Source organism: Pipistrellus kuhlii, unplaced genomic scaffold, assembly GCF_014108245.1.
Source record: "Pipistrellus kuhlii isolate mPipKuh1 unplaced genomic scaffold, mPipKuh1.p scaffold_m20_p_5, whole genome shotgun sequence".
Classification (NCBI taxonomy): domain Eukaryota; kingdom Metazoa; phylum Chordata; class Mammalia; order Chiroptera; family Vespertilionidae; genus Pipistrellus; species Pipistrellus kuhlii.
In genome coordinates this window covers 57,373,129-57,398,798 of record NW_023425551.1, presented here as the reverse complement: position 1 = coordinate 57,398,798, position 25,670 = coordinate 57,373,129, and the positions used below count along the sequence as shown (strand labels likewise).

The following is a 25,670-nucleotide window of genomic DNA, read 5'->3' as shown; positions in this document are numbered from 1 at the left end:
TCGCTAAATCCTCACAGCATATTTTTCCTGTAATGAGAGATTTCTAGAGCAGCCTCATTTACTTCCATAATAAAGTTTAAGCACGTACCCAATTTCAGGATTGTCTTGGCCATTAAAAAGAATGCTTGTTGACTGGCAAACAAAGCACATTTAATATAACTCTAGTTTGCATTTCAGATTAACTCTTTTTGTGCTGTAGGCTACAATGTGTTCCTGCCAAGAATGCTGAGTCTATTTCTGCATTTCTAGCTTAATGTCCCCTCTATCTCTCTGCCTAAAGTTCATTAAAGTAAAGGTTTGGCAAAATCCCCAGATCAGGTAGTTTTCCTTCAGCCTACTCTTCATTTGGGAGTTTTATTTGCATTTCCCTTGGAGAATGCAGAGGGTTTTGTTTTGCTTTGTTTGTTTTTGTTTTAATCAGCTATGGAGAGGAAGAAAAAAAAATAAAAGCTTTTTGGAAGTATGGAGTCATTCATGAATTATACTGATACCCTGATTGGTAAAAAAAAAAAAAAAAGGGGGGGGGCACATATATTAAATAAATATAGGCATATTCTGCTATAAGTAATAGCTCTGAGAATTATTGGAGCTGCATTCTATATCATATCACCAGTGTCCTGGAATCCTTTTCCCCCCTGCACATATATATGGCCCCCTAATGGGGATCAACCCTGCAACCTGGGCATGTGCCCTGACAGAGAATAGAGCCGACAGCCTTTTAGTGCAAAGGACATGTCCAACAAACTGAGCCACACCAGCCAGGGCCGGTATTACATTTTTATTTGTAAAAGTACTTTGGGAGGTAGGGTAGGGAGATTACCACCATTTGAGCATTTCAAAGGTACCTTTTTCTTTACAAAAAAAAAAAAATGAAACAGTTTCATAATTTTCAAATTAAATAAACTCAGTCAAGTACAGCTTTTCCCTGTAGTTCTGGAATACTTCTATTCATTAGCATTTACATTAAAAAATGACATTTGAAGTCCTTGACATAATACAATGTAATTTCAAAACTCCTCAGACATGTGATCATGGGTGAAACGTCAGACAGAATGGTGCTCTAAGTAATCTCTAGGGCCTCCTCCAACTCTCAAGAGTGTAGGCCTTTAAGATTTTAGGTAGTAAAATTCAAGCCACTGAGATTAGCAGATTTGGGGGAGAATATATTTTGATTGAACTGCTCCCTACAGTACATTGACTCAATGTGCAATTAGTTTAACCAAAGGCTTAGTCATGCACATTAGCTGGTTTGACTAAATAGAGCCATTTGGCTGACTGTTTTGTTGCCATTTTGGCATCATCAGAAATAGGTTCTTCCATTTCCATCCTACTCTCTCATTAGCCCTCCGTTTACATCCATATTCTGCACAAATCGTGTCCTAGTCATTCCTTCACAGCAGGAGCTGTGTTTCCTTTGTTGTTGTATCTACTGTCTTTTCAGGCACGTGGTATGCCTTCCTTTTCTAGATTTCTTTTTTTTTCCATCTCTACAGGTCAAAATCCTTGCCCAACTCTAGCAAGTCTTACTGAATGCCAGACCAGCAAGCCCCTAACGCCACGTGAAAATGATCTTTCTCTTTTCTGAAATCCCAGAGAACTTTTTTAAATTTTTATATTTTTCAAAAAATTTTCATAAAATATATATTATATTTATTATATTATATTATATTATATTATATTGTATTATATTATATTATATTATAAATATTCATATAGTCTTTGCTTGAACTCCAGTTTATCACCTTCTTTAATATCTCATGTACCTAACTTAAACTTCAGTTTCCTATTTCCAAAGGTACTGGCCATTTCTGATTGGCTAGGATCTCAGGCTTAGTAAGGCACAAACTGAACTCATCTTGATTTGCAAATTGTCTACTTCCCTTTATAGAACCAGCAGTCTTTAGGCTGGAACTGTATTGCCATCTTGACATAGTTGGGGAAGCAGGAAGGCAGTGGAGGGTATAGGTTAAGCGTGCTTGCCCTCTAGGCAGAATTCTGAGCTTCAGGTCGTGACTTCAACACTTGTTAGGTCGATGATGCTAGATAAGTTACTGGACTTCTCCGCGACTCAATTTTCTCTTCCATTATATGGGATAAAGGTACTTTATGGTGCCAGTGTGAGGACAAATAATCCATGTAAAACTTACATAGCATGTTGCAGGTAGTAAGAGATCAAAAAATGTAGCTCTGATTTTCCCGGAAGGTGTGCAGTACCTTGATGGAGCAAAAGCCCGAAGCATCCCTGGGCCACAGGCGCCTGCTGCCCATACAGGGGTGGTCTGTATCTCCTCTGGCAAGAGAGGGAGGTCAGATGCCCGTCATGGCATTGACTAAGAAAGGATGGTGCTGATTTTTTTTTTCCCTTTCCTCTCGCTGCAGAGGAGAAGGGCAGGACAAATGTCAAGGAAAATGGGAGTCATTGTTTCCTTTGGAGTCAAGAATCATCAGCCCTTGAGGTTGACACTGCAGGGCCATTTGAGAGCTGGAGACTATGTGGAGGAAGAGAATAGCTTAAATCAATACCTGGGATTCCTGGCACAGTGGGAACCAGGCCTTGAACAGGACCATAACACCCAGCTGACAATTGCTCCAATGCTGTTTTTGGTGCTTAACAGCCTGAGAGGATTCCCTGTTGTTTCTCTGTGGTAGAGAGAGCCTTGTACAAATAGCAACTCTTTCTTGTCAGTATTTAAACCTTGCCCTTACTCTAAAGGTGAAAATGAGAAACCTGATGCCAAATAACGTCCTTAAATGGGTGAGATATTAAGTAACAAATCTTGCTTCACAAATCAACATGAGTACAGCCTACCATGAACAGGCTTCAGCAGATGGCTGCTGGCTGCTAGGAGCTCACAGTCTCCATAGGAGAGTACAAAGTATGTGTGGCAATCAGGTGGGCAAAACAAGGGAAAGAAAGATGTTTTAAGAATACATACATATATACAAATACATATACATATACACATATATACACACACACATATATATATACATATATATATACATATATATATATATATATATATATATATATATATATATATATACACACACACACACACACACACACACACACACACACATATATATTTAGAGGCCTGGTACATGAAATTTGTGTACTGGGGGGTGGGGGGTGTGCCTCAGCCCTGGCCTGTGCCCTCTCACAATCCAGGAGCCCTCAGGGGGATGTCTCACTGAGGATTTACAACTTAGGTAGGAAATCGGACATCCTTAGTGCTGCTGGCTGAGGCAGGAGAGGCCTCCCACCATGGCCACTGTGCTCACCAACTATGAGCCTGGATTCTGGCTGAGTGGTGCTCCCCCTGTGGGAGTGCACTGACCACCAGGGGGCAGCTCCTGAGTTGAGAATCTGCCCCCTGGTGGTCAGTGCATGTCATAGCGACTGGTCATTCCACTGGTCAATTTGCATATTAGCCTCTTATTATATAGGATTATATAGGATAGTGCAGCCTGTCAACTAAAAGTGCCATAGACTATGAATAAATGGTTGTGGTTTTCTTTTTTAAAAGCACAGTAAAACATCTGAAAGGTGGTTTTGTCCTTTCAGAATCCTCCATTGTTTCCTGGAGTCAATAAAATATTGAGATTGGGGTTAACACAATGTCTTTACAGGAAGTTTAGTTTTCTATTGTGATTCCATTTATTACTAACAATATTGGGAGAGCCCTGGCTCAGTGGCTCAGTTGGTTGGAGAGTCGTCTAGTACATGAAAATGTTGCAGGTTCAATCAATTCCCAGTAGGGTGTATATTGAAGGCCACCAGTCAGTCAGTCTCTCTCTCTCTCTCTCTCTCTCTCTCTCTCTCTCTCTCCCTCCCTCCCTCCCTCCCTCCCTCCCTCCCTCCCTCCTTTCTCTCTCTTTTGTTTCTTTCTTCTCTCTAAAATGAATAAAGACATATCCTCAGGTAAGAATCAAAAAAAATCACTGGGGCATGTATTAGTTTGCTAGAGCTGCCATAACAAATAAGACAGACTATGTGGCCTAGACAACAGAAATTTACTTTCTTATAATTCTAGAGGCTGGAAGTGCAAGGTGGTTTCACCTTAGCTTTGCCCATGGCTGCCTTCCCCTGTGTCCCCATCTGGCTGTGTTCTCTGTGCCCCCCCCCCCGCGTGTTCCCCCCCCCCCCCCCCGCCTCCCGTATCTGTGTATCCCGATGTCATCTTATAAGAACACCTATTGGATTGGATCATTTTAACTTAATTACCCCTCCCGAGGCCTGTCTCCACATACTCTCACATTCTGAGGTCCTGGGGGTTAGCGCTTCAAGTTAACGAACTTGGGGGCAGACACTATTCAGCTTAGAATAGGGAATCCTGAAGGCCTGTGAGAGTTTCCCTTTAGCAAAGAGGCAGGTGCCAGGCCTCTTCCCCAGGGAAAGCACCTGCTATGGCTTCTGCCTGTAGTGTTGCCAGGGGTAAACTTGTAATTCACACATGATTCTCACAGGTGCTGACTCTGATGTGTCAGCCAGGCCTGCCCAAACTTGGGTGATGGGTCACTTCCTCATTGCCAGCTACATCTGGGGGGAAAATCATTTAGCATATTTAATTGTGTTAGTTTCACTAACTTTCTGTCCTCTTGTTTTTAAATGAGAGCCCCAGAACAAGACCAAGTTCATACCCCATAGCACAGAACATTGGCTATTGCTTCTTTCCCTGCAGCCTCCCATGCAAACCCACTCCTCAAAGAAAACCCACTCTGCTACCCCTTGCTAAAGCCCTTGATCTTCAGTTTGACATGGAGATATTGGCAGTGTTGTGTAAAAATTGTCCATCCAAGCTATTTGGAAATCTCACAGATCAATGAGATTAATGTGAAAGATTCCTGGATCAATCAATGTCCTCATGCTGTTTTTAAAATGAGTCAGAGTTTCTGGTTTCTATCAGATTTGTGACTAAGAGAAAAAGAAAAAGAAATATTTTTAAAGACTGTTTGGTTTTTTGTTGTTGTTGTTGTTTTTTGTTTGTATGTTTGTTTTTTGTTTGTTTTTTTGTTTTTTTTTTGCCCCTAAACTAAGGAGTGTGTGGAATATTTACTTTAATAATTTGCTCTCACATTCCTCCAGATCTGCCAGATTGCAGTGGTCAAACTGGGCCAGTCAGGGCTGCTGGCAGAGCTCTCAGCCCGTTCAGGTCATCCAGCCTGCTGTGGATCCCACTCCTGATCTCCCCAACCTTCGTACCCCAATGCTTTGTCCCCCAGGTATCCCCTGCTTTTCCAGTGGCTTGGTTTCTTGTCTCTGAATCATATTCTTGATATATGTTGTTCCCTGAATCCTGCTAGGGTTGCCCTGGACTATAATCTTCTGTCTTCCTGAATCCTTGATAGTTTCTAATTACCCATGGTTAGATGATATGCTGCTTGGGCAGGTATTCTAGATAAAAGATCTAAACCATAGTATAGGGACAAAAGGTCACTGGTTCGATTTCCGGTCAGGGCACATGCCCAGGTTGCAGGCGATCCCCAGTAGGCAGCAGGTCAATGATTTTCTCTTGTCATTGATGTTTCTCTCTCTCTCTCTCTCTCTCTCTCTCTCTCTCTCTCTCTCTCTCTCTCTCTCTCTCTCTCTCTCTAAAAAATCAATTAAAGAGCATAATTAAAAAAAATAAGTGTGGTAGTTCCTTTCCTAGGCTTCATAAGAACGCTGGTGGCACTGAAGATGGGGCAGGGGAGGGTGTTGAGAGGAGGTACAAATTAGATGAAGACTAGTTACTGATTTTTCATTCCTTCATTGCCTAGCCAATGATTCTATATACAGTAGGAATGGAATCGAATTGAAATATTTGAGTGTGTATATTGTCCTATGCTTTATGCTGTACACTAGGGGCACAAGAGTGAACAAAATACAAATAAGCCCAACTAGATTATAACCTGGTAGAGAAAAAAGCCCTAAATGGATACAAGTGCATCATAATTTAAAATTGTGATATACTTTAAAAGAACACTCTGAGTCTGCATGTTTGTCCCCTGTCATCCTGTAAGTGGGTGCTATACGGCTGGCTGGCTGGCTGCCTGCCTGCATTACTCTCCTCTCTTTTACCTCAGAGTGAAGGAGCAATTCTTCATCTGTGGTGAATGCATGGTAGTTTTGCAGAGGCGCTTGTGCATGATGGTGAGTGGAGTGGAGTCAGACTGTCATGCCAGTTCACCCTGTGTTTGGGAAAGCCCACTATCAGAGCAGAGAACAAGGGCCCCTTGTGGTAGATAGAACCTTTTTCTTCACATCATAGTTTCATGGTTGATTACTTCTACATATTGGCTGTTGACTTTTCCTGTGGGTTGGATGCTAAGCCTGAATGACAAAGATATTGGGAAATGAAAAATAAAAATCATCATTGTACAAGATCAGGAAGAAAATATGCAGACCTAATATACTTGGGGAGAGGGTGATATGATAAGGCCTTTTTTTTTTAAGGAAATTGTATATAAATCTAGACATGAAAAACAGGAAAGGGTTATCTGAGTAAAGAATTAGAAATAGAGCAATGGAAGGGAGGGGACAGTGTTGTAGAGGTGGACACAAAGGAGCTTAGGGGCATGAAGAAGTCTGATGAATCTGTAATAGAAACAGCAGGGGCAAGATAGGGGGCAGGATAGTGAATTAGACGTGGAGGGATAGGAAGGGCTAGATCATTCATGCCCTTGCAGCTGTCTCCTGCTCTGGAGAGGAATCAGTGACCTATCTGTGCTCTGAGTCCTTAGCCTAATGGCTTGCCCCTGTCTCCTTGCCCAGCTGTAAGCCTTTCTTATGCTTCCCCTATATTTCTAGTCAGGACTATCACTACTCCTTAAGACTGTCAGTTCCACATTATTAAATCTACTGCTTAGGTCTTGTCTTTGTCTCTCAGTGCCCAAGTATTTTTCTGGTGGGTTAAGGGGAGGAGAGCACACCTGGGGAACTCAGGTATCTCAAATCGTTAGCCTCATCTACAACTCTGTTTCTCCATGGAATTCAGGAAAAGCTCAACACCATGACATGCTTCAGTATATCTATATAAAATTATATATAGCCCATGAAAAATGTGTCAAGTGGAAGCAATCAGATGTTTCATGAAGAATTATTTACCACCTGCCATAAAAGAGATTGTCCTTTCAGTCTCACGTCGTCCGACCTAGGAATTGCACTTCAATGTTTTGTTTGTTTTTAAATGTACATTCTTTATTGTTTAAAGTATTACATAAGTCTCCTCCCCCCCCATTGACCTCTCCCTGGCTATCCCCACCACCTAGCAAGTGCCCCCCCCACCCCCGCTGTCCTGTGTCCATTCGTTTTGCTCATACGCATGCACAGAAGTCCTTTGGTTGATCTCTTATTTCCTCACCCTCGCCTTCCCTTATAGGTTGGGTAGTCTGTTCAATGCTTCTGCTAAGCTAAATAAGTCAGGCAGAGAAAGATAAATATCACATAATCTCACTCATTTGTGGAACATAATGAACAACATAAACTAAGGAACCTAATAGAACCAGAGTTGTAGGAATTGCATTTTGAATGTGACAGAAACTTGTGTGCTTCTCTTTATAACAACCATTTGTTGCACTGATTTTCATAATTCTTTCTGCAAAGAGAAAGCAGTCATGCCTTTTGTGCCCAATAATTGTTGGGTACAGTGCCTCTCACATAGTATGTGTTATATGACAGCAACACTGAGCACTCCTCTCAGCAGAATATATTCTTAGGAAGGACAGTTTTTTTGTTTGTTTTGTTTTGTGTTTTTTTTTTGCTGAACAAATTATAGACACTGAAGTTAGTGGTGAATCAGCTCTGTGCTCTATGTTTTGCCCAGAGAGAATTAGGCTATAAAAAAGGATCGGAGAGAGTGCCGCTGGTTGAGAAAGTCTATAGCAATGTTATAGATGCATATTTGCCATAATGTGGCTATAAAGACAAATCATGCAGCCAGTCATAAAAAAGATAACACAGAGGGCATAAAATCATAATGCAGCCATATATCGAGTACTTAGTATGTGTCAGATACTGTGTTAAGAATTAGCTCCAAGCTTCACAACAGCTATTATCATCTCTTACAGGTTAGAGAAGTAAGACACAGGTAGGCAACATTAGCCCACAACTACCCAGTTTATAAATGTTGGGGAAACTTCAAACCATGTCTGCCTGTTTAAAGTTCCAAACTTAGTCTCTGCCAAGGACACTTCATTTTCCAAATAAGTCTAGGCCATAGAGATCAGGCCTGATCAAAACACAGCAAAACAAAGATCTCTTGTCACATGCCACTCAAGGGCTGACATAAGTGACCTTCTCCATGAGTTATCAAAAGAGAGATATTACCACAAGTAGTGGAGCTCTTAAACACTCTAGCGAGTAGTGGATCTGTTGCCATGGAAGCCACTTAATTCTTTCCTCAAAACATCCGTCAAGTGGCCTGAAGTGCTAGGAGTCCCCAGTTCACAATACGGTGTCTGGTTCTACTCTGTTTATCTATCAGCCTGACCTTTGAGCAAATGTCAAAGTTAATTTATTTTTCCCAATGTCCATGAGACAGATTAGGAGCAGGGTCAGCTCAAAGGAATGATGCTTGAGTCAGTACTCTGAGGTGTCCTGACCTTGTGACTTCATTACAGCCAAGTGCCACATAAAGATGGGATGTGTCCTGAAAAAATGCCTTATTAGGCAATTTAACTGTCACATGAATGCTTATTAGATGATTTCACTGTAGCATGAACAAAACAACATGAGATTAAATTAACCAAAGAGAATATTATGCAATTAAGAGACATGAGATGTACAAGACTGCTGCTAGTTTAACATGACACCACAAACTTATTTTTTTATATAAGTAGAAAGAGTATATTCAAAAACAACAATGAAAAGTATAGTAATTACATAAACTACTACCATAGTCATTTATTAACATTATCAAGAGTTATGTATTATATATAATTATATGTGCTATAGTTTTATACCACTGGCAGCACAGTAGGTTTGTTTGCACCAGCATCAGCACAAACATGTGAGTAATGTGTTGTGCTATGGTTATGATGTTACTAGGTAATAGGCATTTTCAGCTCCATTATAATTTATTAGAGGTCCAATGTACGAAATTCTTGCACAGAGGGCAGCGTGGTGTCCCTCAGCCCAACCTGTACCCTTTCCTATCTGGGGCATTGCTCTCACAACCCAGGATTGCTGGCTCCCAAACGCTCACCAGCCTGCTGGGCTGATTGCCCCTAACCACTTCTGCCTAGCAGCCTGATCACCCCCTAACCACTCCCCTGCCAGCCTGATTGACACCTAACTGCTCCCCTGCCAGTCCAATTGCCCCTAACTGCCCTCCCTTTCTGATCTGGTCACCCATACCTGTCCTCCCCTGCAGTACTGGTCGTCCCCAACTGCCCTCCTCTGCAGGCCCAGTCACCCCTAACTGTACTCTCCTACAGGCCTGATCACCCCAACTGCCCTTTCTTGCAGGCTTGATCCCTCCCATCTCCCCTCCTCTGCAGGCCTGGTTCTTCCCAACTGCCATCCCCTGCTGGCCTGATTGCCCACAACTGCCCTCCCCTGTTAGCCATCTTGTGGTGGCCATCTTGTATCCACATTGGGGCAGCCATCTTTAACTACACGGGGGCAGCCATCTTGTGTGTTGGAATGATGGTCAATTTGCATATTACTCTTTTATTAGATAGGATGGAACCACCGTCATATACAGCCCATTGTTGTCCAAGTTGTTATGTGGTGCATGGCTGCATTTCTTTTAAGTTGGGATCTCATTAAACACCTGCTATGGACAAGGCTGAGGATACACCAATGAGCAAGAAATACTGTCTCCCATAAATGCCCCTCAACCCCCTCTTTAAGATGTTTGGGCTTAGCTCACTGTGCCTCTGAATAGCCCCACAACTGATGGCTCCCAAATTAGCAGACAGGGAGGTAAAAGGATAAGTTAATTATTTACTACTTTCTCACACTGAGTTAGTAAAGTCTGATTTATTGGCCTTAGAAAGTGATACAAACACATTTCTCATACTCTCTGGTTAGTTGAATGTAATTTAATAATTTGTGTTTTTGATGTATGCCCTTTGCTGATTTAAAAATAACCGAACTCTCAATTTATCATTTTGATCAGGAATTGACTAGCCTTCATATACAGTGTAGTCCCTGACTCACTGTGAGCAAACCATGCTTTGTGTTTTCCCAGAAATGGAGATGCATTTCCACAATTGCTCCCCATTCTCGTGGTGTCTCTTGTTAGCAGCAGCATGCATTTTTGTATAAAAGCTGGCAGGGGTTAGGATGCAGATCGGGGTCCTGGACTTCAGCACAGCTGACTGGCATGGACAGGGATGAAATCTGCAACTTCTGCCTCATTAGCAATGGGTCTCCTGCTGAGTTAACCAGCCTTAGGCGATTGGCAAACACTGAAGGTTAATTCTTCCTGCCCATAGGTAGAGTAACAGCTCAATGAACTAAGCCCTTAAAACATTATAGCTCCATCCAGGAAATTTTAAGCGAGGAAAAAATGGCTGGTAGTACAAAAAGGTAAAATGAATTGAAAACAAGTCTAAAACAGACTTGCAATTGTTTCCAAGAGTTGTACAAAATATTCTGTGACTTTTATAGAGAGTATGACTCAAAACATCTTTCAACCATCTGATTGCCAGAAACTATTAAAATAAATAGTATAAATAGGGCAATTAAATATAGATACCAACAGTGTCAAACTACATGAGAAGAGAAACGAAGCAACTTTGTTTTTCTTGTAAAAACACCCAGGTGAATTTATTTGGAATTAGAATAAAGGCCTACTTTGAAAAGCTAGATAGGGAGGACGACTGAAGAGACTAAAAAAAAAAATGATGATGATTATTTCCCCCCTCAAGAGAGTCCTTTTCTGAATTAATGTATTTGTATGAGGCCTTGCTCCTGCTGAATTACTAGTATGCACAGACCAGTTAGTAAAGCCTCCAAGAACACAACCGAGGGCTACTGTCTCTGTAGTTCAAGGCAAATGTCATGGATTCATTTTACACTTCCTACATGTCCTGTGACCCCAAGTCACTGCTCATCCTCCACAGGCACCTGGTTTTCCTCTCCTGGCTCCTGTGTCTTGAAGACACTGTGTGTGAGAGCTCAGGGAATTCTCTTCAGTAAGCATCCCTCTGTGTGACATAGTATAACACAATGGAACTGAATTGAGCCCCATTCTCTAACAATGTGAACCCTGGAAATGAAAAATGAATGTCAAAGTGTGCCTGTCTGCATATAAAGAGAAAATAAAAAACTGGTTTTGTGTACTGCTAGCCTAAGGTCAAGCCAGAAGGTCCTTCAACAGTTACTTAAGGATGATGAGAGTGATGGCAAGAATTTGGAACTTTAGTAGAACATGTTACTGTGTCTATTCATTCCTCCACATAGCTTCCTGGAGGGAGGCAGAGGACCAAAGAAAGCAATTAGAAAATGGCTTAGGTGTATTGAGAGTGGACCATGTGCTAAATGTCAGAGACTTGGAAAATTACAAGTGACTTTTGAAATAGGTAGTTGTAAAAGTTAAGGAAGACTAACCAGGAAGGACAGAGTCAGGATCCAGCTGAAGAAGCCGGTCACTTGCCTCAGCTTTGATCATGGGGGAGCCTTTGCTATAATGCTCATTGAAACTGCAATTCAAGTAGCAAGCATGGTTCATAACCGGTTAACTTGTAATAACAGAAACATAGGACTTTCATTACAAAAGGAAGAAAACTCATTTTTAGCAATAGTATGACAGACTAGAATAGGGGTGTCGAACTCAATCAGAGAAGGGGCCAAAATCTAAAATCCAGCCTAAATCGCGGGCCGAATGGTTTACTGAACAGTCATAAACTATCATTGTGATGGAAATGCAGCGGAGTGCAGTGATGACAGCGTGGTGCAGGCCACATTGCAAGGCCTGGCGGGACGAATTTGGCCCGCGGGCCTTGTGTTTGACACATGTGGACTAGAATATAGTCTGTAATAGATCAAATTATTGTGACACTGCTTTACCTTTTCTGATGTCTTCTGAGGTGTACCTGTGAAGTTACGTAGAAATTCTAGAATTATGGTGCTTAGAAAGGATCTTCAGAGATCTTCTAGAATATGTTAGGGCCATACAACAATATTGCAAAGAGTTTATACCCTCATCATAAAATCAGATCCAATGGATATTGTTGAATAGTACATTCTCTCCTGTAACATTAAACCTTTATCTAATTTAATTTTCAGAACTTCTTTCAAATAGTTAGCAACCTTCTAGATGAAGAAAACAAAGAAAAATGGGAAGATGCACAACAGGTAAGGTTGGAGTTATTTCACAATGTAAAGTGAAGTTGGTTAAATAGAGTTTAAAAATATGTGAAGAAAATAATGGCTTGCCATTCCAAGAACATAAAAGGGGACTTTTTAGAACTCATTGTGAATTATACTATAATTTTACAGAAACAAGTTTCTCTCTTATCATAACAATCAATGGAATGAATGATCTTTCTTAACATGGGAAAACTGAGCAGATTTAAGTAATTTATAACTTAATACATAATAACTCTATGCTTTGTCAGTTGGTTTCTTTCCTGTCTTCAGACTGGTAAAAATGGCAAATGTAAAAGCACATATTGCAAATAGAACAGTGGGGTATGAAGGAATAGAATCATTTGCATTTACTACCACACTATATATAATCTGGATCATGCATGCAGACTTGCACTTTGATCCAAAGCCAAAAGTTGTAAATATGAGTTCTCATTTTAAATGTTTAAGTGGAAAATTCTGCCTCCCCCCACCCCGCCTTTCTGCTGTGCATGATTCAGTGTAGTAAGTGGCCTTATTGGTTTAGTTATTGTTTTAAAATGCTTTACACTGCCACTGGTGCAATACTGTCTGACACATGGCCAATAACATTTTTTCTCTATTGCAGAAAACATAGGTTAGAGGTTAAGAAAAGGAGAATGTTTTTACAATCCTATAAAAATTTAATGGAACGCTAAACTTTATTTTCTACTTGACCTTTATTAAAAATTCCAAGGGAACAATGTATTCTTGAAAATAAGAATATTTTTTGAGGTTCAGATGAGCCATCTACCCCTTCTTCCTTTTAAATCACATCTGGGTCCTGAGGAGTAGAGCATGCCCTTTATTCCTATTATGATAGGAGCTCTAAAAATAATCCAGTGTGCGTCTACCTCATTATCAGGTACCAATTTTGTGCTTCTGGCCGTAGCAATAAAAAAAAAAAGAATGAAAGAAAGGAAAAAGCACTCCTTGGTTTAAGACCCTGAGTCCTTTTCTACCCATTTGAATTATATATTTGTCCTTGGCATTTTTTTTTCCAAGAGAAAAGCCTCATCCACTCACTGTAAGTAAAAGGTCTTTTCTTAGAAAACTGCCACAGAAGCTAAGCACCTCTTTCTATAATCCTGGCGACTATTAATTATGGATATATTTAGAACAAATGTATAACACCCCATTTAAAACAAGACTGCAGTTTATCAGATACTGGCATTTATTGTGAGGTGCCCCCTCTCTGCGGCAGGAGTGGACAAACTTCAACCAGGGAGCCAAAGCCTCACACGTGTTTTGCAAACTTTGGGTATATAACCACACTCTTTCATTTACACAATACCTAGGGCTGCTTCTGTGAGGCAAGGATAGTTAATTTGTTCCAACAGAGACCCCCTGACCCACAAAACCGAAAATGTTCCCCATCTGGTCCTTTACATAAAAAGATTACCAACCGCTGCTCTGTATTTGACTACTGCTAGGGGAATAGTGTTAAAAACAAAATTTTCTGTCAACCTAACAAACCTCTTCACAAAGGTAGAAGAGAAAACAGTTTTCTCTTTTTTTTTTAATAAGCACTAACTTGCACCAGAATGTGATGGGTCACAGGCAAACCGCTAAGAAAATGCAAAGACAAAATAACATCTCACCCCTCTGTATAGCTCAGAGGATACAACAGATTATACACGTGTCCTCAGGATAAACAGTAACTCTGTCCTCAAGTAAGAGGACTTGGTAGCACCATTTGTCACACATAGTTCATCTAAATTCACTTGGTAATTGAGGTGACCATGTGTTAATTAATTGACTTTCACCAAAGTAAAAAAAAAAAAAAAAGAAAAGAAAAGAAAAAGAAAAGTCTTACATTTTAACGATTGAAGGTAGTTTTGCACCTTAGAGCAAGGTGCTTGCTGAAGTTCAGTGTGACCCTCCCACAGAAACTGAGAAGTGGGGGCACTCTCTCCCTTTTTACCTTTCAAAGAAAGACACGCCTGGGTAAGAGGCCATTTCACTTTTTAAAACATTAACCAATATTTCAAAGAGACAGAGAAAGAACTCAATAATGACTCATTTTCTAAAGTAAATGCTCTAAGAAAAGGGAAGAAGTGGGGAGTGGGTTTGGGAAAGGGTGTCTTTTATTTTCAACGGAGAAAATTAAGTCTCTTAGTTTTTTGTTTTTATATATTTTTATTGACTTCAGAGAGGAAGGGAGAGGGAGAGAGAGATGGAAACATCAGTGATGAGAGAAAATCGTTGATCAGCTGCCTCCTACACCCCCTGCACAGGGGATCAAGCCAGCAACCCAAGCAAATGCCCTGACAGGGAATTGAACCGTGACCTCCTGGTTCTTAGGTTGATGCTCAACTACTGAGCCACACCAGCTGGGCAAAGCCTCTTAATTTTAATTTGTATTTGTCCTTATACTACACATTCTCATATTAAATATATACATACACTTACACAAAAACAGGAAGAAAAATGCAGTAGTAGCTGGTAGATTGGAGCAAATGGACATTTTGTGCACATTTTTAGAATGGAGATTATGACATTTCAGAATTCATATTTCACGATTGGAAATGTAAGGAAGAAATAGAATTTCTCCCTAAATATTTCTGAGTTTAAAAAAACAACAGCTATCTATGCCAAACATTTGTAAATGTAATATCCATTGTTGATATCTCCAAGCATATGTAAGTAAATATACAGATATCCTCAATGTCTGATGTTTAGACCAGCATAGCCTCAGATTCCTGTAACATACATGTACTGTGCCTGCTACCCTCAGGGACCAAGTCTTCTCTCTAATTTAGTCTTCTTCAGGCTCTTCCTGTGTGCTTTCCTGCTGATCAGCATGGCTTCCGCCACTGCAATCGCCTATGCAAATACAAAGCCACCGAAACTCTTTCATCCACTTCATTTTTCTCATGGCTAGAACCTGCAGTGGTTCTAAATGAAATGAATTTAACTTCCAAAGACTCTGTTCTAATACGGTTATATAATGCAGGCTGACCCAAGAAGCATGATGGGTTATACTTGCTAAATTCATGTCATCTTTTAAATGGCTTTCGTGTTCCACACACTGTGAGCTATTGGCAGAATCAGGTTGTCTTTAAGAAAACACTCATCTGTGTGTAGTGTGTGAGGTGGCATCATTTGAGATTTGTTCTGTATAAGGACATGTGAAGCACCTACTCTAGAGCTGTTAATATGGCCCTAAAATTATCCCTAAAGTTATTATACAGTGGGTTTTATAATTATTGAAATAAATATCGCTTCCAAGATATTTAGTCATTATGTGGTAGACTTAATAGTATGTAAATATCTTCATGGGTCAAAAATAATTGTTTTCCTTCTAGTGTCCATCAAATAGATGCTAATAGATAAAATGTAAAAAGCCCCAAATGTCAGTGTTTGTTCTATGTTGGCTTTAAGTGAGGGAAGGAGCCCATCAGAAGTAAAGACACTCTATTTCTAAGCAGACCATCTGTTGGATATTTTGAGTTTCTATACGTTTATAAAGGATTAATCACTGCATCATATCACTTCCAAAGTTCTTGCTGTGTGGCACCTGCTGTTGTTCTCAGCTATTAGTTAAAAAATACAATTGTTGCCAGTTGCAGAAATGTCTTTAAATAAATCAGAACTTGTTTGTGACCTCATTATGTAGTTGATATTGATTTTTAATTCCAGTTACCTATCCCATTACATAGACTTTATATTTCATTCTAATCTTTTCTTATTTTTGTAGATTTACCCGGGCTCAATAGAGTTGATGCAGGTGATTGAAGACTTTATACACATTGTTGGAATGGGGATGATGGACTTTCAGAATTCATACTTAATGACTGGAAATGTAGGTAAGAAATAGGATTTTTTCCAAAATCTTACTGAAATTAATTTTAAAAAAATTGCAAGTATCTGCGCCTTCCATTTCTAAGTGTAATTATCCATGTTCCTATCTTTAAGTATCTCAGAGTAATGTATTGTGGATTCCTGGTGTCTGATTTTTCAATGAGCTCAACACACACACACACACACACACACACACACACACACACACTTGCATGCATCTGCATTCATTTGTAGGAATGCATATAGACCTACTGGTGTTTATCTGCACATGCATATTTAAAGGAGAATACGTGCTTCTTTTTCTATTGCCAAATGCTCATTGCTCTTCAGTCTAATGTTGAAAATATGTAATATACACTCAAATGTGTTTCTTAAGAAAGTGAGTCTTTATAATTCTCGATATGAGGATGCCTAGTTCTTCTAATATTGATAGTTTTCCCGAGGAAGTGCTGGATCTGCATGGGCTGTTGAAGGCTTCGGAATACTTCTAAGGGTCATGATCACGGTGCTATTACTGCAGTTACTTTTTTTCCTGAGTGGCTCCCGAGACACACTGGATCTCTCAGATTCCTCTGTAGTGGGTTCTGTAATGTTGAGCATATACATTGAAAACACATTTCTCCCTTTAGTTGCCTTAATATTGTCCCTTATAGAGAAGTTACATAGCAAAATCTACACACACTTGGAGGCTGCCACAGTTTAATTGAGCCAACAATAATTAACCAAATGGCACTTTTCTCTTTGTAGTTAAAAAAATGGTAAGAGCAAAAAATATGGTCAGATCTTAAATGCATTGAGTTGATAGCGGTGTATAGTTTTCTCATTTCTTAAAGCTTCCTCCTATGATACTGTAATTCAGGAAGATTTTCTTTTATCCACATGCTGTAGTACAGAGAGTAATGTGTTTTAATAAACATCTCACTTCACATTCTTATTCACTGGATGTTTAAACGTTAGTTTCTGGTTCAAGAAGAGACCTAACTTAGTGGGAGGGTTCCACTGGTATTAGAGCATACATTTTTTTTTTCTGATTAAGACTTATGGTTGTTTCCTCTATATTTTTTTTTTCTTATGAAGGTCCTTTAGTCCCTTAAAGACTAGTTTGATCCTAAGATATCTTTTACAAAGGTGACTTGATCTCAAATTGCAATGAATGATAGCTAACTACCAGTAGTATTCTTCAGTTGAGGAAAGCTATGCAATGTCTTCTGAAGACATCTTCTTCCTCATATAGCATCTTCATGCAGCATAAGATTTTACCAGTCAAATATATATCATAATTCACCTTCAGAATCAGTTTGAAGGCCCAGATCTTCCCTAGAGAGGGTGTTTAGCAGCTTGTGTTGATTCAGGAATGGAATGAGCTATCCCTTGCTAGGGCCAATGAGAAGAAAAAGGAAGAATAGTATCTTTGTTGATGAGTTCAGAAACCCAAGCAAATTCAAAGTATATGTCCATTCCAAACGTAGCTAGGCAAAGAGAAGAACGGTAATCTACAGGTAAGGGATTGCATGTTGAGCTATGATTTGGGGGGCACCTGGGAAGAACCTGGAAGTTTCTGGGGATGCTGGTCATTCAAGCTGGGACCATTCCCCTAAGGTCCTTATTTCTGACTTCTTTTCTGGAGAAAGAACACGAAGACAGATCTGCCAGATTGGATAACTCGCAAAGTAATATATCAGAAAAACTGAGAAGCAAATAGCTATTGGTTTGATTTTCCTTTTTGTAAGTGTTAATATCTAATTCTGAAAGGAATTGTTAATTAAAAGTATTATCAGAGTAATGCATAGCATTTGTCCAAAATGTATTTAGAGAAAACTCTAAAAGACAAAGCCAATCCCCGAGTCTAGAAAACATTTGAATCTGCTTGAATAACATCATATCAAATTCTCTGTAGTACCAGTATGCTTTATATAAAATTCCATAAATTTCAAACATCATTTCCTCTTTACCTTTCTCTGGACTTCCCAAAATTACATTTTTGAAAAATATGTGTATTATTATTATTATTATTATTATTTTGCATTTTGATTAGGTTCTCTAGGTTTGCCTACTTTCTTTATCATCACAAACTTTTAAAAAAGAAATTGTTGATTTTTAGAGAGAAAGGAAGGGAGAGGGAAAGAGAGAGCAGGGAACATTGATGAGCTATCTCCTGAATGCCCCCTATGCAGGCGTCCTCAAACTTTTTAAAGTGGGGGCCAGATCACGGTCCCTCAGAGAGCTGGAGGGCCGGACTATATGAACTACTAATTCCTACTGTAACACCTCGGCTGCGCTCACTGCCCAAAAAACCTGGCAGGCCGGATCAGACTCCTCTGCGGGCCGCATGTGGCCCGTGGGCCGTAGTTTGAAGACGCCTGCGCCTATAGGGTATAGAACCCACAGCTCAGGCATGTGCCCTGACAATGAAATAAGCTACCTTTCAGTGAACCAATTGAATCACCCAACCTATTGAACTACACCGGCCAAGGCTACCATCACTAAACTTTAATAAATATGCTAAGCATCCCTGCCAGTATTGCTCAGTGGTTACCAGTTCTCTGGACACATCTTCGACCAGTCAAGTTCAGCATCACAATTCACTAGTATCAAATTGGGTAGTATGAATAATAATTGCTATTAATATTCTTTATGTTATTCAATTTGGTACTAATATATGACTTTGTGATTATACTGTTTATCTGACATTTCCAAAGTATTTGGATAAGGACAGAATTAGAGAATATTTTACAGTAGAAATTGTAAAACGTGAGTTGGTACTCATTTATCTTATAGCTAAAGTTCAAATATTAATTATCTGACATCAAGCTCATTATACTGAAAATACACACACTTGCATGCACACAATGTACACAGCATGTGTGATAAACAGAGACTAGGTATTTGAGAATGGCTCATAATTCCTAGTGGCCCTTTTCTTCACAGTGTGTTAGTCGTCTTAATCTAACACACATTTTTTTCCCCATAAAGTCCATATGCATAGCCACCTCACTTTTCTGGAATATAGATAATAGGTCCCTGAAAAAGAGACAAAGTTGGACAGCCAAAAATAAATGTCATAAAGACCATAAATTCAATAAGAGAGTCAGAACCTTGCTGATTCCCCAACTTCAAATATTTTCAGCATTTTTGTTTTCTGGGTCCTGGTTTAGAAAGAAGGAGTCAGAAGCAGACACAGTGCTATTGGGGGCACATATGTGGCAAATAAAATAGATGAAATGCAGAAACAATACGGACCATGAAAGACTGAAAGAATGCAGTAGAGTATGGAGTCCACACTGTGGGAACAACTCCTCATGCCTCCGACTTGAGGACAGTATATCTAAGACAAAGGGCAATCATTTATTTATTTACTTATTTTTAAATGCTCACCCAGCATGTTTTTATTGACTTTAGAGGTGGGGGCAGGGGACATTGATGTGAGAGAGAAACAGCAATTGGTTTTTCCAGTACAGGTCATGACTGGGATGGAACTCACAACCAAGGTATGTGCCCTGACCAGAAATCAACGTTTTAGTGTATAGACAGCCCTCCACCAACTTAGCCCACCACACAGGGCCAAAGAACAATACTTTAAATCTAAAGACATGGCCTTTATTCATCAAGATGATAGTTTCTATAATCTAAATAATATGGCAGGAAAATAAGTGACATATTTTGGAAAGACATCTTCAAAAACAGTTCAAGTGAAAAGTTTTGAAGCTTTTTAAGTTAAAAAGTATCTCTACCTGTCCCAGCTTTTAATAGATAAAATACTCTTACATGCTAACAATCTGAACAGTTTGGTATATATGCATGCATGTTCATTTTTGGAGGGAGCAGGTCCATAGCTGTGATCCAACTTTTCAAAAGACTTATGATCTCAAAATGTTTAACACAAGATTTGGAAGAAATGCTGTTATGAACAAGGATATTAAACAAGCTACTGCATTTGTAAAATAATTTATCTTAAATAGGATACTTATTTTTTCATATTCACATGTGAATATGAAATTCAAAATAGACACATAATAATTATAATAAATGAAAGTTAATGAGCATTTACTAAAGACTAATCACTCTACTAATAGCTAATATAATTACTGCTTAAATGAATTAATGAATGAATATGAAAACATATACTACAGAGAGATTTCAACTTTCAATATGCCTCAGATTATTATAAAATTGTATTCTAAATGTTCTAAATATTCTGTATAAGTGGTTTTTATCTCAGTAAAAAGTGTGAATTTTTAAAAAAAATTTTTATTATCAAGTAAATGAGGAAGACCAAATCTTAGTATTACTTAAAATTAGTTATCTTCACTGAAAATACTCTTTAAAGATTTGTTTAAAACTTGCTTTCTATACTTTCTCTCCAAACATTTTCTCTTCAGTCTCTTGCAGTTCAGCATTTTTCTCATCACTTTCCTGAAACTCCTTTCTAAAAAGCCTTCTGGAAACTCCCCATTCACAAATTAAACCTCCCATATTTCAACCTTCATGTCCTCTGTTCCCTGCTGACCACACGCTTGAAATTGTACCTTTTGTTATCATTTCTATGTCTATAGTATAAAATGTAATTTAAGGATAAAAGTTAGGTTTTTTTAGATACAAAGAGGAAGAAGGACTGAATGGAAAAAGGTAAGTAATTTGAGGCCCAGCTGTTTTCACTTCCAAAGCTGGACTAGAATGTGTGAGATCTCCCATGATCTCACACAGATCATACTCATGCATTTCCATTGTTCTGAAGATTTGTCTAAGGCTGCAGAAGAGTGTTTTATAGTTTTTCATTACACTTTTAGTCCATTTATTTTGCATAAAAACTTCATGTAGGAATTTATATTTGATTTATTTATAAGGAAGAATAGCCTGTTCTTTAGAAATTGTTTTAATTTTGAACTTGGAACTACTAGTACAATTGTACTCATCAAACTGAATTCAAGGAACATCAGTGATGTGTCACATGTTACTAGCCTATCTATGTTCCATTTTTTAAAAAATGCCTTATATCTTACTATTTCCCTAAGTGATTCAGGTCATTAAAAATAAATGAATAATCTTAACATGAGAGTGCAGTCTATTTGTGGACTTAAACAAAAGAAATAGGAAAATAAAATACCAAGTATTCTTGGTATGTGTCATAAAAAACAAGTGTTAAGAGACTCATTCTAATAGATAGTGTTCTGTGTAAAGATCTAGGAAAACTTAGGAGGGAACCACTTAGTGTTGACTTTGGAAGGTAGACTGGATCATTGACAATGACTGGATCATCCACATGAAGGAGCATGAATGGCAAATATGTGGCTATGTTCCAGAACATTCTTTAGCAAAAAACAAACAAACAAACAAAAAAAAACAGTATAGAGAGGTGAAAGTTGAGGTTGTGTGTAGGGTATAAATGGCCTATTTTGATAAAAGCATATATGTATGGAAGTAAGGTGAAATAAAATCTAAGAGGTGTAGGATGGTGCTAAAGACAATGGGAGCTACTAAAGCTTGACTGGATGAGGTTGGTGCTTTGGTGAGTAATGTGTTAGAGCAGAAAGAGAATTTGTGGAAATTGAAAAATACTATAAATGTGAACACTAGAAGGCTTGGTACCATAATCAATATAGGAGAAAATGAAGACTTGAATTACTGGTAGTAGAAATAGTAACCAAAATGTGGTTATGAATTTGAGATTGTCTGATAGTAGAAATGGCAACATTCCATAACTGACTGAGGTATATGACAGGAGAGAGGAATTGAGATTATATTTATTTAATGAACATTTGAGTATATCTTTTACATATTAATATTTAGATTCATGTGTAACCCTCAAGTGAAAAAATAAAATGAGGTCTTGAGCTTCTGTAGAGAAGAGAAATTTATGATATATACTTGGTAATTGACTTTGTAAAAGTTATAGTTGAAAAAAATTTTTTTCTCTACTATTAGGACAATAACAACAGTCTCTAAAAGATGTAAGGTGTTGCCTAAAGAGTCAGAGTAAGTACAATCAGAGAGAGTATGTATAAAGAGTTTCAGAACAAGACAACATAAAATCATTGTCATGTAATTAATAGGAGAGAACATTTCAGAATGATTATGCTACTTCTATTAATCGTTCAGAGTATTAACATTAAGCAAAGTCTTATATGATTATTGATGACATAATGATACTTCTCCAGGAAAAGTGCAGACATGATTCTTTATGTGGTTTCAATGGATCACAACCTTAACACTTCAATACAATTATCTCCAAGGATTTACTTTGCACAGATGAATCAATGCTGTAGAATCACAAATTACTATTTTACAACTTTCTTTAGGGACTATTCAAAGTTAATAATATCAGATTAAAAGGGAACGCTTTTAGTCTAAGGATATCTCAAATACAAAATGTTATAATTGTTAGCTGTAGAGAATTTCAGAAGTAGTTTCTATATATAAACCCTAAGAGATAAAAGATTCTGAAAAGTATAGTTTCAGTTACTCTCCAGTAATCCAATAAAGCCAGTGCCTTAAAAACATTAAAGTTGAGACATTTTTCTTTGCCAAGTTAAATATCACTACCTATTCTTGATATAGAAATATAAAATCCTGGGCTTTTCAGAATAAACATTCATACTTGATTTTTTTTTCTGAAATTGAATAAAAATTTAATCTGAAGAATGGCATAATACAATTTAACATCTTTCTCTCCACAACACTGTCTCATAAATATCAAGTCTTTGTTATTTCTTATACTCACTGGTAAATTTAATAATTTCTGTGGAAGAATATCTTGCTCTTCAATTGAGAAACAGAACTTCAATCTGATGATGTAATTATAAAAATAAAGTGGTTTCTCTTTCTTGGCTTATTTAACTTTCTGTTGCTGCTGACTTTTATCACAAACACGTCCTCACTACTTTAACTTCCTTTCTCTAGAGATAAGACACTTATAGTCAGTTGACACTGAGCCTGAGAAGTACGCAATTCAACATCTATTTTTGTTTGTTCTTTATCTCTAGCACCTGACAGCTCATAGCTAGAGTTGAGTATGAAAATGTCTAATTCTAACCTCACCTTCTGGCTTTCTACCACTCTTTCTTGCTAGATACATGAAGTAAGTGGTGTGTTTTTCTGTAGCTCAGAAAGAAAAAAACTAAAAATACCTGTATGGTGTGTTTTTGTTTTTTGGGTTTTTTTTTTTTTCTTTTTCTTTTGAAGCTACTAACATACTGGTCCCCTTGAGAAAATAAATAGTTCAATCATAGGTTTAAACTATGACTTGGAATGATATGCCACATTATGAGTTCATATTGCTGACTTACTAGGGATTTCTCAATGCATTTTCTGTGACCCACTTTTTCCAAATGGTTTGGGGTGGAGGCGCTGAAGAGGTTGACTGTGAAGGGCCTTTTAGACTTTACTAGTGGCAAGCAAGACATGCACCTCAGAGAGTGTGGTCTCTCTTCCACCCAGCTGAGGACTCCCATTCATTTTGGGGGTTCCCTAGCATTAGTATAATAGATTTAATCAGCTTTAGTGGATATTAGACATTCATTCCATAAATACATGTCAGGCTCTGTTCTAGGTACTGAGTACTGAGAATTTTCAGTGAACAAATTGGACAAAACTGTTTGCTCATATGAAACCTCTTCTGTAGCAGAGACAGATGTCAAACAAGTGCCACTTAGCATGCCCAGTGGTTATAAGTGATATGAAAAGAAACAAAGCCATCCACCCAGGTGAGAGGTTGGAGTGAATAGAGGAGAGAGTCTTCTTAGGTTGATGGTCATGGGAGGCTCTCATTGGAGAAGTGGTGTTTGAATATGTACCTGAATGCCCGGAGAGCGTGAGACACTGTGATATGTGGGGACAGAACATTCCCAGCGGAAGGAACAATAAATACAAGAGCCATGGTGCATCCCCATGCTTGATCTATTGGAGGTATTAAAGAAGGCCAGTGGTGCTGGTGTGGCTGAGGCAGGGACTATGGAAGGAGACAGATCTGAAAGGAAAGGGAGTCCACACTGTGGATGGCACTGAGCTTCTGACTAAGTCTGGATGAGATGCAAAACTACTGAAGGTTTGGGCAGAAGAATGGCCTGATCTGATTTATGTCCTACAAGGACCATTATAACTATGGAGTGGAAACTAGTGAACCATTGGGGGTATGGCTGGATATAGAGAGACTGGTGGTGTATTGATTGCAATAGGCAGGATGAGGGAGCTCTGTGGTTTGGACCAGATGTCAGTGGAAATAGTGAGAAGTGGGGTTTGAAAAAGAGAGAAGGTTCAAGATTCTTTCCACGCTACGTTGCCAAGAACCCAACTACAAAAATAAGACAGATTTCTTTCCAAATCTGTATACTGTAAACTAATGTCATAAACATACTTTGGTGATCATTTAAATGTCTCTAAATCAGGTTGCTTGTTGTATCTTTTCTTTTTTTTTAAATTGCATTGCTATATAACATACATATTGTATTAATTTTAGGTGTGCACCATAATGACTTGATATATGATCACCACTATTAGATTAGTTAACATTCATCACCACATATAGTTACATTTTAAGATCTACCCTCTTGAAAACTTTCAAATATACAATTCAGTATTATTAACTAGAGTCATCATACTGTTTTGTGTTGTTGTTGTTTTTTTTTAATATTCCTTTTCCTGAACCCAACACAAATCCTCGCACTTGCAGTTAAGGAATGTTATCCTTTGAAGCCATCAGCATTCTGTCATCAGTCCACTGAGTTATTGCACAAAAGCTAGAATGAAAGGGTTCATTAAAATGACTAAAGCTGTAACTGAGATTGAGCTGCCAGTTAACAGGTGAAACAAACCCTACTTCCCTACCATTTTTGTGTTTCTTATTCTATCTATAAAGCCATGGAGCTTCAAGAATGGAATAACAAATATTTAGGATACTATTTACTACTCCTAACAACCTTTGTCAGTGTTCAGGCCATCCACACAATTTGTCCTACATTAGTGCTTCCCATTCAGAGAGGATGCATTTTTTTCCTGTTGCATCTTAATATAATAATTGCCAAAGATTTGTTATATTATCTTGATCAGCCAAACACATTCTAACCTACTTCTGTTAAAAAAAACAAAAAACTTCACTATAATTTTTTATAAGATTCCATAAAAATCTTACTAACATATTTTGTATTTCTACATCAAGGGAGAATGACTTCTGACCTTTATTTTTATTTGTAGTCATATTTTTCATTTATATCTACTTTATTTTTTAAAAATAAAATTGTTTTTCTGGATAATCATACACATTTTAAATAAGAGTGCCTGAATTATTTCTATAGTGGATCTTTAAAAACATATCTAGCCACTGAAATCTTTATGAACTTATGTTATTCATTTAGTCTTCATCTCTTTAGCAACTGTCTCCTGGAGAATACCTAGATAAAGACCAAATCACTGAGGCCTATTATTTGGCCTATTATTTCTTATGAATGTTTATATTTACTGGGAAAATGCTTGTGGTCTGAAAAACCAAATGAGGTCACACAAAGTTCAGTTGGAAATGTGCAATGTCTAGAATACACAGTGATGCTCAGCATCA

General features: G+C 38.3%; 1 protein-coding gene across 2 annotated transcripts in view; it reads left to right on the top strand.

Annotated features, from left to right (window-relative positions):
- Window positions 1-25,670, top strand: part of ADGRB3 (adhesion G protein-coupled receptor B3) — a 692,295-nt gene that overhangs the window by 317,916 nt on the left and 348,709 nt on the right. For both annotated transcript variants that reach the window (XM_036414772.2, XM_036414773.2), the window contains exons 11-12: window positions 12,221-12,289; window positions 16,020-16,128. In XM_036414772.2, the coding sequence (XP_036270665.1) occupies window positions 12,221-12,289; window positions 16,020-16,128 (178 nt within the window). The remainder of the gene's footprint in view (window positions 1-12,220; window positions 12,290-16,019; window positions 16,129-25,670) is intronic.